We start from the raw sequence: 17,864 nt of genomic DNA on the forward strand, positions 1-17,864 counted from the left end.
TGAGGCTTGTCGGCGGCCCCGAGTGTCTACACTTGAGCTTCCTTCTACGAACACAGCGAAATCAGCTTCCGGGAGAGGCTGGTCCCTCAAATCATGTCTGGAGGAAGCCAGGTCTCAACAAGGTCCGGGCATGAATGAAAAACTGGGGGTTGTGTGATTGGGGTAACAGGGTTGCTGGGTTGAGAGCTGGGCCTGAGAAAGTAATGGACAGATTTTCTATAAAAAGCGAATGAAACTCTTGAACTCAAGAAGGGGAAATAGGGAAAAGGGAATGGTGGGACAGGAGATCTTTCAGGTGGTGAGGAGAGAAGACTTGGAGGGCCATCCAAGGAAGTTTTTAGGGCCTCTTTTGTTAAGAGGGTGCTGGCTGCCAGGGCCCAGCGACAGGGCTGCCAGCCCCGTACAGTGGTATGTCGTTCTCTGGAAAGATAGTCTATAGAAAGGAGAGTATATAGGACCCAATGCCCCGGCATTCATCAGTGATAAATCATGCCATGATAAATCATAGGCTAGAGACAAAAAGCGAAACTCTTTGATGAAGGTGGTGGGATCATTGGGAAATGAATCTAAGCGCATTTCATTTTGGGACAAGTCAGTGAGAGAGACGGGATCATGGACGCAGAGGAGACCTTCAGTGCCTGCAACTTCCTGTAGGGGGCCAAGGAGGGGGCTGTGTGGTTAGGTATGATGACTGACGGGAGACAAAATTGAAAGCTTAGGGCAGTGGCTCTCAGCCTTCCTCATGCCTCAACCCTTCCCTATAGCGACTCATGTGCTGGTGACCCTCAAGCATAACATTATGTTCATTGCTACTTCATCACTGTAATTTTGCTACTGCTATGAATTGAGTGACCCCTGTGAAAGGGTTGTTGGATCCGCAAAGGGGTCATGACCCACAGGTTGAGAATTGCTGGCTTAGGGCCTGGAGTAGGGGATCAGTGGAGGGTGGTTGGGAGCTGAGGGAGTAGCAAACGGAGGTGATGGAGAGGGGCGCCCAAAATATGGAGGAGGTCTTACTGGAGGTATGCATAAGGAGCCAGAGGCTTCAGAGAAAGACAAGGGGGGAGTGTTGGGGGGACATGATTGGGGGTCTGTGGTCTGTGTGAGTAGGCTAGTGTTTCTGGTTAGGAGAGTATTGGGCTAAAAGGACTTGTGGGGGGACAGTATGGAGAGAGGGAAGGGAGCATAGAAGGAAGATAGCTAGGACATAGGGGACCTCAGACCATTTGCAAGTTCACCGGCAAAAGTTACTGAGATCAGGTGAAATGTTAAACTTGAAAGCATTGTCTTCTGGCCATCGAGACCCATTGTCTAGCTTATATTTGGGCCAAACCTAATTGCAGTAAAAAACAAAGCATTTAGGACAGAGATCTGGCGTTAAGCCGAGGGTTGAGAGGTTAGCTAGGAGACACCCCAGAGGTGTTGAAGAGTCCGGCTTGGAATTTTTGTTTCCCATGCTGCAGGGTCCTTAGAAGAGACCAGGCTAGAAAATCAGCATCCTGAGTTCCCAACTGGGTGCCCAGAATGGGGGGAGGGGAAGGCCTGGTTCCAGCCCCCGGGGAAAGGAACAGAGACTCAGATGTTCCTGGGTGCTGGTCCTCTGGATGTGCTCTGCGGTGGACCCATGATTGATTCACAAGTGAAAGAATGAACAGAGCCTCTAATGAAAGAAGCTGAAATAGCAGCGATACAATTTGGTCAGGTACGCACTCATAGACCCGGTGGATGGGGTGGATGGTAGCTGAGAGGTTCCAGTCCAAGGGAAGGAGGGATGGAGGAGAGAGGGGTGCTGCACTTGCCCAAGGTGGGCAGGGACGTGTCAGGCCGCCTTTACTCCCCCTAGGCTTCCTGCACCAGATGGAAGGTTGGTTTGGCGATGGAAAGAAAGAAGGCAAAGATAAACAACCCTAAATCTATTTATATATGACGATGGGGAAATAGTTCTATGTGCATATATTTATAGGTTTAGTATTAAGGTAGCAGATGGACATTTGGCCTCCACTCAAGTACTCCCTCGGTGCAAACACACTTTGTTTTTTTAAACTGGCATTCCATGATGCTCACCTTCCCAACGCGATCGCTGAAGACAAAGTGGGTGCATAAGCAAATGCAGTGAAGAAAGCTGATGGTGCCGGGCTATCAAAAGATACAGCATTGCTCCTCTGCAGTCTGCTTCCAGCTCCGGTAGTCGCTTCCTGTCTCTGCTCCAGCTTTACGGATCTGGACACCCAATCTCCCACCACCTGACTCACATCGTGGCCAATAAAGAGCGAACCTTCATTGCTCTCAAGCCGGACTACGTGCAGTGCGACCTGGTGGGCAACGCCATCATCATCAAGCACTTTGAGCAGAGGGGGTGGTGTTCGTGAAGTTAGTTCAGGCCTCCGAGGAACACCGGAAGCAGCATGACGTTGACCTGAAAGACTGCCCCTTCTTCCCAGGGCTAGTGAAGTACATGAACTCGGGACCAATGTGGCCATGGTCTAGGAGGGGCGGAATGTGGGGAAGACTGGCCGGGTGATGCTGGGAGAGACCAACCCAGCGGGTTCTAAGCCTGGCACCCTCCGAGGGGCCTTCGGAGTCCAAGCTGGCAGGAACAGCATTCAGGGCAGAGACTCACTCAGAGAGAAATCAACCTCTGGTCTCAGCGGAGGAGTTGGTGGTCTCTACGTCTCGCGGCTGCGACTGGATCTATGAGTCAGAGGCAGACAGAGCAGTCCTGGCCCCGTGGGCCCGTTGGCTCTGTGTCCTGTCTCCTTCCAGAGCACACTGACCAATAAGATAGAGCCTTTGCAGAAAGAAAAAAAAAGATATAGAGTCTGGGGTCTTAAAGACTTGAAGGTAAACAAGCAGCCATCTAGCTCAGAAGCAACAAAGCCCACATGGAAGAACACACCAGCCTGTGCGATCATAAGGTGTTGAAAGGATGAGGTAGCAGGCATCAAAGAACAAAACATCATATCACTGTAAATGAGGGGGAGTACGGAGTGGGGACCCAAAACCCATCTGTAGGCAACTGGACATCCGCTTATGGAAGGGTCGTGGGGAGAAAACCAGCCAGTCAGGGTGCAGTGTAGCAACAATGAAACATACAACTTTCCTCTAGTTCTTTAACGCTTCCTCCTTGCCCCCACCCCACCCACTATCACAATTCCAATTCTACCTTACAAATCTGGCTGGACCAGAGGATGTACACTGGCACAGATAGGAACTGGAAACACGGGGAATCCAGGACAGATGATCCCTTCAGGGCCAATAATGAGGAGCGATACCAGGAGGGGAAGGGGAAAGTGGGGGAGAGAGGGAGATCTGATCACAAGGATCTACATATAACCTTCTCCCTGGGAGATGGATAACAGAAAAGTTGGTGAAGGGAGGCGTCTGACAGTGTAAGACATGGCAAAATAATAATAATTTATAAATTATCATGGGTTCGTGAAGGAGGGCAGCAGGGAGAGAGGGGGAAAATGAACTGATACCAAGGGCTCAAGTAGAAAGAAAATGTTTTGAGAATGATGATGGCAACAAATGTACAAATGTGCTTGGCACAATGGATGTATGCATGGATTGTGATAAGAGTTGTATAAGTCCACAATAAAATTATTCTTAAAAGAAAAAAAACTGAAAAAAAAGATTTAATTTTTAAAAGCAGCCATCTAAGTGAGGTGCTGACTAAGTCCACAAAGAAGAAGCACACCAGCCTGTGTGATCCAAAGATGATAATAATAAAATCCAAATATGATGAAGGGGAAATTATTAGAGGTTAAATTGTGAACACCCAATTTTAGAAGGTTTTCAAGCCCAGTGGGAGTCCAAAATTCATCTGCAGAATATCTATTCAGGTGAGGCCTCTGAGAGACCTCCTTTGGCCACAGGTGAGGCACTCAAACAGCTTTACTATCAGACAGAGATTATTGAAAAGTTGATCAGGGTGGATCAAACCACGTCTGATACCTGGTCAGCTGACCTCTCTCTTGACCCAATCTGAATTTGTTCTAGGCTTAAATATTTCTCACTTATTCCAAGACAGAAATTTCTTCTCTGGCTTTTTACATATTGTTGGTGGTCTTTTCTTTCTTACTCTTTCTTTTTATCTTTATATTATAATTTCTTCCTTTTTGCTTCTTTTAAAATATTTAATGGTTTCTGTTAGGTTTCCTAGTTAATGAAGACAGAACACATAGAAACAATAATTGATGCAATGGTGTATCAGGGACAGGCTAGGATGGGGTGAAGAGGAATCGGGGAGCAAACAATGACTGTGAGGGGGGAGGAGCACTAGAGTAGATTGTGATGATGTGCATCCAACTCTTTTAAAAAGTGACTTGACTTTGGAAGTGTATGATATGTGAATTTTATATCAAGAAAACTAGTTTAAAAATAAATAAATACAGCCAGTCCACAGAGAGAACAACATGGCTGGCCCCACTATGAGACATGATGCCCCTCAATGACTAAGGGCGATACAGGGGACAGCACCGGAGACACAGTGTGGGAATTGCACCTGACCTGATCCCACCACACCGAGGCAAATCACTGGGGGAGTGCAGCGGAACAGCAAGGGAATGGAGTGGCAAGGTCCCCAGGGAATGCTGAAAGTGGACTTCAGGGCCAGGGCGTGGTGCCCCAACAGACTGGACTGGAAAATGCTCCTAAGGGCCAGCAAACGATCCCTGAACTAACTACAAGCTTTTCTCTTGTGAACTGTTTTATTCTGTTCTTTGTCAGTGGTTTGTTTTTGTTGTTTTGTTGTCTGGTTGTATACTGTTGCTTTGTTTTCCTCTGTCTAGTTTTCGTGCATGTTAGTGACTCCACAGGTCTGTCTGAATAGGACAGGCTGGATGAACTATCTGGAGGAAAAACAACGGGACCGACAGTTTTGGGGGGACTTGGGGTGGGGGGGTAGGGGGGGTAAGGAAGTGGTGTTAACAAACCCAGGGACAAGGGAAAAACATGGGACCCCAAATGGTAGAGAAGTGGGAGTGGCAGGCCTGGTGGGAAATGATCAAGGGTAAGGTTGCTTAGAGAAGAGGTATACTCTAGCCCAGGTGGCGATGAAGCATGGAACTAGGGCAGGAGGAAAGTCAAGGGAGATGGAGGAAAGAGCTAGGAGTCAAAGGGCATTCATGGAGGTCTAGACAAAGACATGTACATGCAAATATATATAGGAGGATGGGGAAATAGATCTATGTGTCTATATTTATAGGTCAAGTATTAAGGTGGCGGAAGGACCTTGGGCCTCTACTCAAACACTCCCTCAATGCATGAATACCTTCTTTTATTAAATTGGAACTCTATGATGCTCACTCTCCCGACACAACGGCTGGAGCTAAAGTGGGTGAACAAGTAAATGTGGTGAAGAAAGCTGATGGTGCCCGGCTATCAAAAGAGATAGTGACTGGGGTCTTAAAGGCTTGAAGATAAACAAGCGGCCATCTAGCTCAGAAGCAACAAAGTCCACATGGAAGAACACACCAGCCTGAGTGAGCGAGTGGTCCCAAAGGGATCAGCTACCAGGCATCAAAGAACAAAAAATCATATCATTGACTGCACACCTCCATGATAGGATCGCTGAAGACAAATGGGTGCATAAGCAAATGTGGTGAAGAAAGCTGATGGTGCCCGGCTATCAAAAGAGACAGTGTCTGGGGTCTTAAAGGCTTGAAGGTGAACAAGCGGCCATCTAGCTCAGAAGCAAATAAGCCCACATGGAAGAAGCACACCGGCCAGTGCGATCACGAGGTGCCCAAGGGACCAGGTATAAGGCATCATGCAAAAAAAAAAAAAAGATGTAAGTGTGTGTATGTATGTGTATATATGTGTATATGTATATATGTATGTATATATATGTATATATATATCATATTAAATGAAGGGGGAAGTGCAGAGTGGAGACCCAAGGCCCAAGTGTCGACCAATGGAGATCCCCTCATAGAGGGGTTTAGGAGAGGAGATGGGTTAATTAGGGTGCGAGGTAGTATCGATGAAGAACACAGCTTTCCCCCGGATCCTGGATGCTTCCTCCCCCCAACTACCATGATCCGAATTCTACCTTGCAGGGCTGGATAGGACAGAGGCTGTACACTGGTGCATATGAGGGTTGGAGGTACAGGGAATCCAGGGTGGATGATACCTTCAGGACCAAGGGTGTGAGGGACGATGCTGGGAGAGTGGAGGGTGAGTGGGTTGGAAAGGGGGAACTGATTACAAGGATCCACATGTGACCTCTTCCCTGGGAGAGGGACAGCAGAGAAGGGGGGAAGGGAGACTCCGGATAGGGCAAGATATGACAAAACAACGATGTATAAATTACCAAGGGCATATGAGGGAGGGGGGAATGGGGAGGGAGGAGGGGAAAAAAAAGAGGACCTGATGCAAGGGGCTTAAGTGGAGAGCAAATGCCTTGAGAATGATTGGGGCAGGGAATGTATGGATGTGCTTTATACAATTGATGTATGTATATGTATGGATTGTGGTAAGAGTTGTATGAGTCCCTAATAAAATGTAAAAGAAGAAAAGAGAAAAAAATGATTAGGGCAAAGACTGTACAGATGTGCTTTATACAATTGATGTATGTATATATATGAACTGTGAAAAGAATTGTATGAGCCCCAATAAATTGTTAAAATTAAATAAATAAATAAATAAATAAATAAATAAATAAATAAATAAAAGAAACCAAAGTTGACGATGGTTACTATGGGTGAGAGATGAAGAGTTTTTGCTTAAGGGGCACTGAGTTTATGTTAATTGTGGTGGAATAACTTGGAAAAAGAAAACCAATAGTGGTTGAACCACATGAGGAGTGTCATCAATGGCACTGAAGTGTACAGGTAGAAGTTGTTGAATTGGAGAATGTTTTGTTGTGCATATTTTTGACACAATTAAAAAATAATTACACTAAGATATGACAAAATAATAATAATTTATAAATTATCAAGGTGTCATGAGGGAGAGGGGAGCAGGGAGGGAGGGGGGAAAATGAGGAGCTGATACCAAAGGCTCAAGTAGAAAGCAAACATTTTGAGAATGACGATGGCAACAAATGTACAAATGTGCTTGACACAATGGATAGATGGATGAATGTGATATGAGTTGTACGAGCCCCAATAAAATGATTAAATTAAAATAATAAAAATAAGAAATAATTACACTAATAACAGTAAGTAGAAAGAATAAATAAAATGTTCTAAAATTGTGGAAATGAATGTACAGTTCTTTTTTATATGACTGAACTATTGGATTGTATGATATGTAGATGAAGTGACAATAAAGCTTTTTTTTCATGTGACCCAACAGAATGTTCGACTTATAATACAATATCAATGATATCACACACAAGTAAAATTTTGCTGAAGGACATCCAACAACAATTGCAGCAGTGCATTGACAGATTCTGGCCAGAGCAAAAGAGCACGTGGAACAAGGGCTCTCATTGCTGATGTCAGGTGGATCTCGGCTCAAAGCAGACAATGCCAGGAAGAAGTTTACCTGTGTTTCATGGACTGCCCAGGCGCTCAGCGTGGTGAACAGTAAGACACTGTGGAAGGCCTCGAGAAGAATGCATTTCTTCGTGCTCACAAGGAACCTGTACACAGATCAAGAGGCAGCTGGGGGAACAGAACAAGGGACCACTACATGGTTTAAGATCAAGAAAGGTTTGGTCAGGGTTGTATTCTCTCACTATACTTTTTCAATCTGAATGTTGAGCAAAACGTCAGAGAAGGTGGATTACATGAAGAAGAATGTGGCACCAGGATTGGAGGGAGGCTTATGAACAACCTGCGTATGATATGCAGATGACACGACCTTGCTTGCTGAAAGGGAGGAGGACTTAAAACATTGCTGATGAAAATCAAGGATTCCAGCCTTCAGTAGGGATGACAATTCAAATCCTCATAACTAGACCAATAAGTAACATCATGATAAAGGGATAAAAGGTTGAAGTTGTCAAGGATTGTGTCTTGCTTGGATCCACAATCAATGCTCGTGGAAGCAGCAGTCAAGAGACCAAAAGAAGCATCGCACTAGGTGAATCTACTGCACAAGACCTCTTCAGAGTGTTGAAACGCAAGAATGTTACTTTGAGGACTAAGGTGCACTTGACTGAAGTCATAGTATTTAAATTGTCTCATAAGTATGTGAAAGCTGGACATTGACAAAGTAAGGCTGGAGAAGGATTGACCAATGTGAATGTTGGCGCTGGTGAAAGATCATGGGCTGTCAAAAAGACAAACGAATCTGTCTTGGAAGAAGTCAGGCCAGAGTGCTCCTCAGAGACAAGGATGGTGCGATTTAACCTTACACACTTTGGACAGGTTGTCAGGAGAGCCCAGTCTCTGGAGAAGGACATCAAGCTTGGTCAATTGGAGGGGCGGTGAGAAAGAGGAAGGTCCTAAGAGACAGGAATTGACACCGTGGCTGCAACAATGGGCTCAAACATAGGAACTGTTGTGAGGACAGTGTAGGACCAAGTAGTGTTTCATTCTGTGTGCACAGGGTCCGTAAGGGTCGGAACCAACTCGATGGCACCTAACAACAACAACAACTAGATGGTGCTCAGCTACAACTTTTGACTGTTCTGAAAGGGACCCATGAGAAGGTCCTGCGCAGAGTGGGAGGAAAATGTGGGGCAGCTCTCAAGATAACACAGGGGACTAGGCTTACTGGACAGCTAGGGACGGTATCCTTAGTCACCCTTCAGCATGGGAACTGAACTCAGACTGGTCTTAATTTTAAGCCAAACAATAGAGAAGTCTAAGGGAACAATAGCACTGGGAGGCCCCACTCTAACAAACAAGCAATCACTTGTAACCAGAAGGGTAACATTTGTCCAAGGAACCTTAAAGGAGGAGGAGGAGGACTGGGGAGACCCAGGGAGGAAGTGGGGTGTTACATTATGGCAATGGCAACCAATGATAGGAAACAAAATGTGTGAATCATTGGATGGAAAGCTGATTTGCTCTAGAAACCTTTGCCCAGTAGAGAGTTATAAGTAAACCCAACCCCAAACTCCTCTAAAATGGTGCCTCTGCCTGTGAAAACAGCATGGGGGCTTCTCATAAAGGTGATCCCAACTCACGATGTCTATAACCGTGTGTGGGACATCTGAAACCTGCAAATGATTATGTCTATGACCATGTCTGTGACCATGTCTATAATTATGTCTATGACCATGTCTGTGGCCATGTCTATAATTATGTCTATGACCATGTCTGTGACCATGTCTATGATTATGTCTATAACCATGTCTATGATTATGTCTACGACCATGTCTGTGACCATGTCTATGACTGTCTATGACCAAGACTATGACCATGTCTATGATTATGTCTATGACCATGTCTGTGGCCATGTCTATGATTATGTCTATGACCATGTCTGTGACCATGTCTATGATTATGTCTATAACCATGTCTATGATTATGTCTATGACCATGTCTATGACCACGTCTGTGACCATGTCTGTGATTATGTCTACGACCATGTCTGTGGCCATGTCTATGACCTTGTCTATGACCATGTCTATTATTATGTCTATGACCATGTCTATGACCTTGTCTGTGACCATGTCTGTGATTATGTCTACGACCATGTCTATGACCATGTCTGTGACCATGTCTATGATTACGTCTACGACCATGTCTGTGACCATGTCTATGATTACGTCTACGACCAGGTCTAAGACCTGTCTACCACCATGTATATCACCATATCTGTGACTCAGCAATTCCGCTCTTAGGCCATTACTCAAGAGACTTGAAAGCAGTATCTTAAGCAGATGTCTTCACCAATGTTCATTGAAGGATTCTGCAGAAGGCCAAAAGGTGCAAGGGGATAAACCAAATGTTAGTGCAGGAACACGGTGGCAGGTTACTCTGCCACGAAGAGAAATCAAGCTGGGTAAACCTCGGTGAACTTCACTTCACTCAATTGTACAGGTAAAGAGGACCAACATGACAAAGGCTTTGTTGTGTACATACCCGCCCCCAAACCGTGAAAACAACCCAAACCACCAAGCCTTCAGTCCTTCCTCAAGGTTGCTCTGCCTGGCACAGGGAATGGCCCCTCCACCCTTCAGTTGCCCCCCAAGGAAAACACAGAGTTACCCTTTACTTCTTTTTCTCACCCCAATATGCAGGATCCTCTCTCTCCTCTGCCACTGTCCCTATGCACATCCACAAGCACAGTCACAGCCTGGGTCCCCTTATCTCCCCCTACCCCCCGCTTACTTTCAACAGAGTTTCATATACTTTCAACCTGCACTGTCCCCCACCTCATCTAGAATTAGTCCAGAGCCCCCCAGCCCTAGTCTGTGAAGACTGCCTCCCTCCCTCCCTCCCTTCCTCCCCTCCCACACTCATTCTCATACAGCTGCAGGGGCTCAGGTTGGGCTTGGAACAGGCTCTCTCCTAGGCCTGAGAGGCTCCTCTGCAAGCAGTCCAACTTCAAAGCCCTTCCTCCTCTTGCTCATCCTACCAGTTTTCTCTCTGCCTAATCCTCCCTCCTGCCTTCAAGGTCCCTGGTGGCGTAGTGGTTATGTGTTGGGCTGCTAATCAAAATGTCAGCTGTTCGAAACCACCAGTGGCTCTGTGGGAGAAAAGGGTTACAGGAGCCCAAGTGATCTAGTGGTCACGTGTTGGGCTGCGATTAGCAAGAGTTAGTCTCGGAAACCCTCAGGGGCATTTCTGTCATGTCCCATAAGCGTGGTGTAAGTCAGCGTGGGCCTGATGGCAGTGAGTTGGAAACCCCTTGTGGGGAGCAACCTGCAAAGGACGGCTAGAGCGCGACTGCAGAAGAATCAGGTCAGAGCTGCCGGGAGGAAGGACCAGCCTGGATCCCTACCCAGCTCTACTGGGGACAGACACGGATGCCGGGAGGGGAGTGGTGGTGGTGGGGCTTCCCATGACCTAAGCCCTTTGGGGGGCAACATCGGAGCAACACAGGGGCTGGCTGGTGACAGAGGGCCCAGAACCCAGTCGGAATCAGATCCCTGTGCCATGGTTAAGGGACTCGGTCGACCTGCAGAGAACCTCGACAGCAGGACCAGAGCCCAAAGCGAGCCTGCCTCTCTGGACCCTCTGCCCCTGCCCTGTCTCCATCACAGCAACGTCATCTCTCTTTCCCTCTCCCTCAGTTCGGTCCTTTGTCGCCCTGTGTCCCTTGTCGCCCTGTCCCTCAGTCCCCATGCCTGGTCCGTGTTGGCCAGCCAGGGGCAGTGGCAGGGTGGCCACCTCCGGATGCCTAAGAGCGGGGTCTCGACGTTAGGAAATAGACGAAGCCCAAAGGCACAAGTAATTGCGCCCGGGGCCGCATGTGCGTTCCGTACAAGGGATGCTCCGGCCATCAGTGGGAGGCCCGGACGCAGCTGCCACTTCCCGGCCGCCGCCCCGGGGGGGGGCTGCAGGATCCACCCAAGCGCTAGCAAAAGGCCGCCCCAATGGTCCTCTCGGGAGCACACGGGCGCGGGGCACATGTGTCCGCGCTCCGACGTGTCGTGCGTCAAGGGGCTTGGGGGATAGGAGGGCGGGGAACAAGGCAGGGAGGGAGGGCCGTGGGGGTTGGTGTCGGGGGGGGGGGCAAAGGAAGGGGCCAGTTAAGGGGGCCAGTTAAGAGTGGGACAAAAGGACTGGACAGGACGCTGGAATAGAGGTCTGGGAATGAGGGTGGCGACCCAGGACAGAGCGACAGGGACTGAACTGAGGGAGAGAAGAGGGATGGACTTGGAGGGACAGAGATGAAACTGGGGGGGACGACAGAGGGTCGGTCCGGGAGGAGGCGGGCGAGAGCGGGGCGACAGGACCTCGCCTGGCAGGTCCCGCCAGCGCCCTGAGCGTCCGCCCAGTAATTAAGCCACGGTCCAGATGAGCTCCCCTACCCCCAATCCCGCAATCAAAATGCTAATTGGCCTCGCGCCTCCGGCTGCGCCTCAACCCTGCCCTCCTGGGAGGAAGCAGGGGGCAAGCTGCGGGCCGAGGGGACCCTCGCCCAGGCGGCCCCGCCGCAGGCTTCGCCGGCTGCGGCTCAGCGATAAGGGGGCGGCCGCGCCCCGCCCCACCCTGCGGGAGGGCCTGCCACGCGGGATGGATATCCCACTGATGTCGGGCGTCTCCGCCGCACAAAGCGAGCCCGCTGTCTCCCCCGCGCCCTCCGCATCCGCCCTCCCGGCTCTGCTGGCTTTGGCTGCGAGCGGGGACCGTGGGAGGCAGAGCCAGCGTGGAGTGTGCCACCCGGCCGCGGAGATCAGCCTTCGCGCGCGCCCCTGGTGCTGGACCCGCCTCCGCGCGCGCGCGCCCGGTCGCTGTCCGCGGGACCGCCCCGCACAAGGTCACCGCTTGCAGCTGCGCGCCCTAGCCCTCTCCCCAGTTCCGCACTGCCCAGAGCCACTTGCGACCTTGGTCCCCAGAGACAGGAGGCCGGGTGGGGGCGCTCTTGAAGCCAAACGTCCGATCTGGGACCAGTGAAGGGACAATGGCGGTGTCGGACCCTAATTGGGGACATATGTCCCCGCGCGTAGCCATTGTGCAGCCCGGAACCCCCTGCGCCTCCGCGCCTGGCTATTGGCCGCTGATCCTGACGTCATGGGGGTTGCAAATTCCGGGCCGGCGGCCGCGAGAAGGGTTATCCGCTTGGTTGCGGAGCCGCCGCGGGGAGCTGCAGCCTCGCGGAAGGGCGCACAACCACTGGGAAGCCAAATTTTGGCAGAGGAGTCCTGGCAATCCGTCTCCCACAGCCCCCACTTGGCTGGCTGTGTAGCCGTCCCGCTCGACCTCCGCCCTGGGGGTGGGGTGGGGAGCGCCAGGGAGGACCCTACTGCCGGCCTGGGGTCAGCCCAGGTGACCGGGTGGCAGGGGGACACTGCGGCACAGGGAGCGCGCAGCGCTGCCACGCTGCGCTTCCGCTGCCTCAGCACTCGCTCTAGGGCTGCCACCTCCCCCTCCCGGGCCCGCAGCAGGCAGGCCGCGACCGGGCCGGAGCTCCAGTCTTCCGCCCTTCTGGCCCACGGGTCTAGGTGCGGGTGCCAGGTCTCGGTCTCTGCTTGCGGCCCTCGCCTACCCCTTGCCTGGTCAGCCCGCCGGCCCTCCTCCCCAGGGCGGCGCGAGGGAACTCCCCACCTGCGGGGCCACGGCATCCCCGAGCCCCCTCCCCGGAGAGCCGCCGGCCGCGCCCCCGCCCCGCCCCCGCCCCGCTCCCGGCCTTTAAAAGGCGGCGGCGGGGCTGATCAGCAGGCAGAGGCGGTGGCGGGCGCGGAGGGCGGCCCGAGCGGTCCAGCGCGAGCCCCGCCCCTAGAGCCCGCCCTCCCTGCGCACCCCTCCCCCCAGGACCCCCGCCCCCCGCCCGCCGCCACCGCCGCCGCCGCCGCTCCGGCTGCAGAACAATAAAGCAAGCCTCCTCGAGACCCCCGCCGAGGCCCCCCGCCCGGCGGCCGAGCCCCTGCGGCCCGCCCCTCTCGGTCCGCGCCCGCTGAGCGCGCCCGGGCGCTGGCCGCGGTGCTGCCCGGGCCGGCGCTGGCCGCGGTGCTGAAGCTGCCGCCGCCGCCGCTGCATTTTCCGGGCCCAGCGCCGCCGCCGCCGCCGCCGCCCCCGGGGGCATGGGGGGCCGCTGACTGAGGTTCGGCCGCGGCGGCGGGGGAAGGGGAAGGGGACCGCGGAGACGGGCCAACCCTGCACCCACTCGCAGCCTCCGGGCCCGGGACGGAGCCGCTCCCCCTTCCCCGCCCCCCAGCCTCCTCCCCCGCCTGTCCAGGGGCGGCACTGCGGGCTGGGAAGCCGGGACCAGAGGAGAAGGCAGGCAGGCAGGAGAGCCCGGCGGAGAAGGCAGGCCAGGAGGAGGGAGAGGAGGCGTACATCCTCACCGCAGCACCCGAAGGCCAGAGTGGGGACCCTGCCGCCTTCGCCACTCCTCGGATGGTGACGAGGCCCCGCCGCGGCCGCAGCCCCCCCCGCGCCCCGGCTCCGCAGGCCCTCCGCGCCGGAGCCCCGCAGGAACCATGCCCAGGTCCTTCCTGGTCAAGAAGGTCAAACTTGACACGTTCTCCTCCACGGACCTCGAGAGCTCCTACGGGCGCACCCGCAGCGATCTCGGCGCTCGACTGCACGAGAAAGGTGCGGGCTGGGTGGACACCCCGCGGGGGTTGAGGTGGAGGGCGAGGAGGGCCCGGGGCTCTGTTGGACGCGGTGGCGGGTAGAGTGTGTGGTGAAGGGGCCTGCAGCCGGCTAGCAGACCCCAGAAAAGCAGCGGAGGCAGGAGGCAGTGGCTGAAGCCAGGCCTGTGGATGGAGATGGGGGATGGGGAAGGGGAAGCAGAGGCCGCCAGGCGCAGGCCAGGAGAGTGCGGATGGCTGCCGGGGGAGAGGGTAGGAAGCTGGAGCCTGGGGGCTTCCCCTGCCAGCACAGCCTCATGGACACCTGCTGACAGGCCGCCGCAGTGCCCGCCCCTCTTTCTGGACCAGCGGGGAATGCAGCAGCTCCAGGGAGTAGGCACAGAGTCTAGCGGGCCGCCCACCTGTCAAGGCATCTTTCCTGAGGCCAGGGTCAGAGAGAGCATGAGGGGAGGGGCACTCCAAAGTGCCACAGGCAGGGCGAGGCCCTTTATGGAAGGGTGCCCTAAGTTCAAGGACAGCTGTTAGCATGCAAGCAGGGGGCTGGGAGTGCCGGTAGTGTGGGGTGGCAGAACCAGTGTGACCTGCAGGAGCGTGAGCCTGTGTGTGAGCCTGTGTGTGCCCATGTGACTGCGTGTGGCCATGTGACTGTGTTTGCTTGTGTGTGACCCTGTGTGAGTGTGTATCTGCCTGTGTACCACTACATAGAACCATGTGACAAGCTGGCTGTGCAGCCATGTGACCGGCGACCCCGCAGAGTGTGGCCCGGCATTGCCTGAGTGACCCTGGGAGTGTGCTGCTGCCTGCCCACCCTGTGAGGAGTCCCCGGATCTGACAGGGTCTTCTGGCTAGCAGTCAGGTTGACAAGCTGACTAGGAGGACAGGGCGTTGGTGACTTTGAGGTTGTCAGATCTATCGTGTGTCTTGGCACGACTGCAGTTGCTGGCATGAATGATGGCGTCCCCTGCGGCTCATCTTGGGGAGGTGTCTTCTGGTGGCCACTGCAGTCTGGAGTCAGCTTCGGGGCTTGGGAGGGCCCCTGCAAGGGCCCAGATCTCCGGGAGGAGGAAGAGGAGGCACTGACTAGGGCTCGGGATAGGGAGGCCAGAGGGGTACCTGGGGCGGCAGAGTGGAGAAAGAGCCCTGAGGGTGGGGGGGTGTCAAACCCAAGGGGCAGAGGGGCCTTGGGACATCAGACACTGCTTGTGAGGGCCAGAGCTGGAGAGCATAGCGTAACAGAGGGCGTATCAAGGAGCTGCATCTGCGGCATACAGGCCTTGCAAGTTCCGGGGGCGGGTACAGAGCTGCTGGGCACTGCGGGCGGCAGAACCCCGGTCCCAGAGCCCAGGGGCCAGTGCTTTGTGAGGCTGCAGGCCTGCAGTGTTGCATAATCAGGGGGAACTGCTGAAGTGGGGAGAACCTGAGGGGGAGGGGAGAGGAGGACAGAAGGGGGAGGAGGGCTAGGGAAGCGCCGCCCCTCCCCCCTGACCTTGAGGCTCTGCGGGAGGGGGGCAGCCGCGCCCGAAGATGCGCCTCTCCCCACGCCCCGCGAGGGCGGGGCAGGCGGAGGCGGAGCCGGGGCCGGTCCCAGTCTCATCTCTTCTCTCCTCTCCTCTCTTCCCCCTGCGTCTCCATCCTCCCGGCCCCGCACTCCCTCTGCCCCTGCCTCTTCCTTTGTCCTCCGTGTTCTCCTCTCGACCCCCGTGTCTCCGACCGTCTGCCTGTCTGCCTCGGCCCCGCAGGATACCTCAGCGACTACCCGGGGCCCGCGTCCGTCTACGATGGCGACAACGAGGCGGCCTTGCTCAAAGGGCCGTCCCCGGAGCCCATGTACGCCGCGGCCGTGCGGGGAGAGCTGGGCCCGGCGGCCGCGGGCTCTGCTCCGCCGCCCACCCCGCGCCCAGAGCTGGCCACGGCCGCAGGCGGCTACATCAACGGCGACGCGGCCGTCAGCGAGGGCTACGCAGCAGATGCCTTCTTCATCACCGACGGCCGCTCGCGCCGGAAGGCCGCCAACGCTAACGCCGCCGCCCCTCCCTCCACGGCGTCGGCGGCGGCTCCCGACGGCGGCGGCAGCGGGGCCGGGGCGCGCGGTCCAGGGGTGGGGGCCGGGGCCCGGGGCGGTGCGCGAGGGGGCACGGTGTCGGAGGCGCGCGGGGGGCCCGGGGCTGGCGGCGCTGGGGGCCGGCACGCTTGCGGCGAGTGCGGCAAGACGTACGCCACGTCGTCGAACCTGAGCCGCCACAAGCAGACGCACCGCAGCCTGGACAGCCAGTTAGCGCGGCGTTGCCCGACGTGCGGCAAGGTGTACGTGTCCATGCCGGCCATGGCCATGCACCTGCTCACGCACGACCTGCGCCACAAGTGCGGCGTGTGCGGCAAGGCCTTCTCGCGGCCCTGGCTGCTGCAGGGCCACATGCGCTCGCACACCGGCGAAAAGCCCTTCGGCTGCGCGCATTGCGGCAAGGCCTTCGCCGACCGCTCCAACCTGCGCGCGCACATGCAGACGCACTCGGCCTTCAAGCACTTCCAGTGCAAGCGCTGCAAGAAGAGCTTTGCGCTTAAGTCCTATCTCAACAAGCACTACGAGTCGGCCTGCTTCAAGGGCGGTGCCGGCGGCAGCCCCGCGGCTCCCGCGTCCGCCGCTCCGCCGCAGCTCAGCCCGGTGCAGGCCTAGGGCGGCGGGGCCTGGGCCAACCGGGCCGGCTCTCAGCAATACTGGCCCCCAGGGAGGTCTCCGCCGGCGCCCGGGCCCCGAGGGGGTCGGAGGGCGGGCCCCTCCTCACAGCAATAGGGGGAGGGGCTCAGCCCCGCCCGCCAGGGGCCCTGCCGGCCCCTTCAAGCAATAGGGTCCCAAGGGGAGACCCACCTGGAGCCCCTCCCCTTCCCTCCAGGGTGCCCAGGCTTTCTCCTAGCAATAGGGTCGAAGAGGCCCAGCGCCGAACCTCACCTCCGAGTTAGGTCTCTGAAGACGGGGCGAGCGAGGTGAGGGAGGGCCCCTCTGCCCTTTCCTCTGCACCCCGGCAGGCATCGCGTCCCAGAGACTCAGGACTTCCCCACCCTCCCCAAGCCTTCCAGGGTCGGACCAGGACCCAGCTGTCCGGGGAGTCGGCCCGCAGGGGAGGAGGCGGAGGGCCGCGGGCCTGGGGAGGCATAACCCCCGGGAGGGGGAGGGGGCGGGTGGGCGGCAGCACCCTCTCCCTCGGGTCCCTTCCGGACCTCATTCGAGCCGCCGCCTCCCACCCTCGCCTCGCCTCTGCCAAATCCGAATTCTTCCAGCCGTTTCCCAGTTCTGCCCTCCATAACGAATAATAATGACGCATATCGAATCGCATGGACTTATCCGACCTCCTCAGACCCTGCTCCCTCCCTGCCCCGGGCCCCCTTCCTCATACCCCGGGCCTTCGGTGTGGGAGGACGGATCCCCGGGGCCGCAGGCAGGCCTGGGCGCTGCCCTTTACACACCTCTCTGTCTTCGCTTTGCGGGTAAAGCCCCCCGGGAGGGGGTGCGGACGCGTCGGGTTTCTTTTTCTGTATTTGTACGTTTTGTTTATGAACGGATTGCACTCGGGTCAGGGAGGGGCCGCTGAGCCCCTCGCCCGTCCCGCCGACGCCAGGGGTTTGGGATGTCAGGATCATTTGCCCCGCCCCCGCCCCGTCCGCCCCCGGGCTCCGCCTCCTGGGAGCCTCGAGCCCTGCCTCTCGGAGGCCGGCCCTTCCGCTAAGGTCCCGGCTGGTCCCCACTCGGTTGCCAACTTTTGCC

At 55.4% G+C, this 17,864-nt stretch overlaps 1 protein-coding gene across 1 annotated transcript; it reads left to right on the forward strand.

Moving 5' to 3' along the window:
• Positions 1–13,990: 13,990 nt before the first annotated feature.
• On the forward strand, positions 13,991–16,778 carry SCRT1 (scratch family transcriptional repressor 1). The gene is made up of 2 exons (XM_075550552.1): positions 13,991–14,105; positions 15,844–16,778. The coding sequence occupies exons 1-2, from the start codon at positions 13,991–13,993 to the stop codon at positions 16,776–16,778; spliced, it is 1,050 nt and encodes a 349-aa protein (XP_075406667.1).
• Positions 16,779–17,864: the final 1,086 nt, after the last annotated feature.

The sequence above is a fragment of the Tenrec ecaudatus genome, chromosome 5 (genome assembly GCF_050624435.1).
Source record: "Tenrec ecaudatus isolate mTenEca1 chromosome 5, mTenEca1.hap1, whole genome shotgun sequence".
NCBI classification, from domain to species: Eukaryota; Metazoa; Chordata; class Mammalia; order Afrosoricida; family Tenrecidae; genus Tenrec; species Tenrec ecaudatus.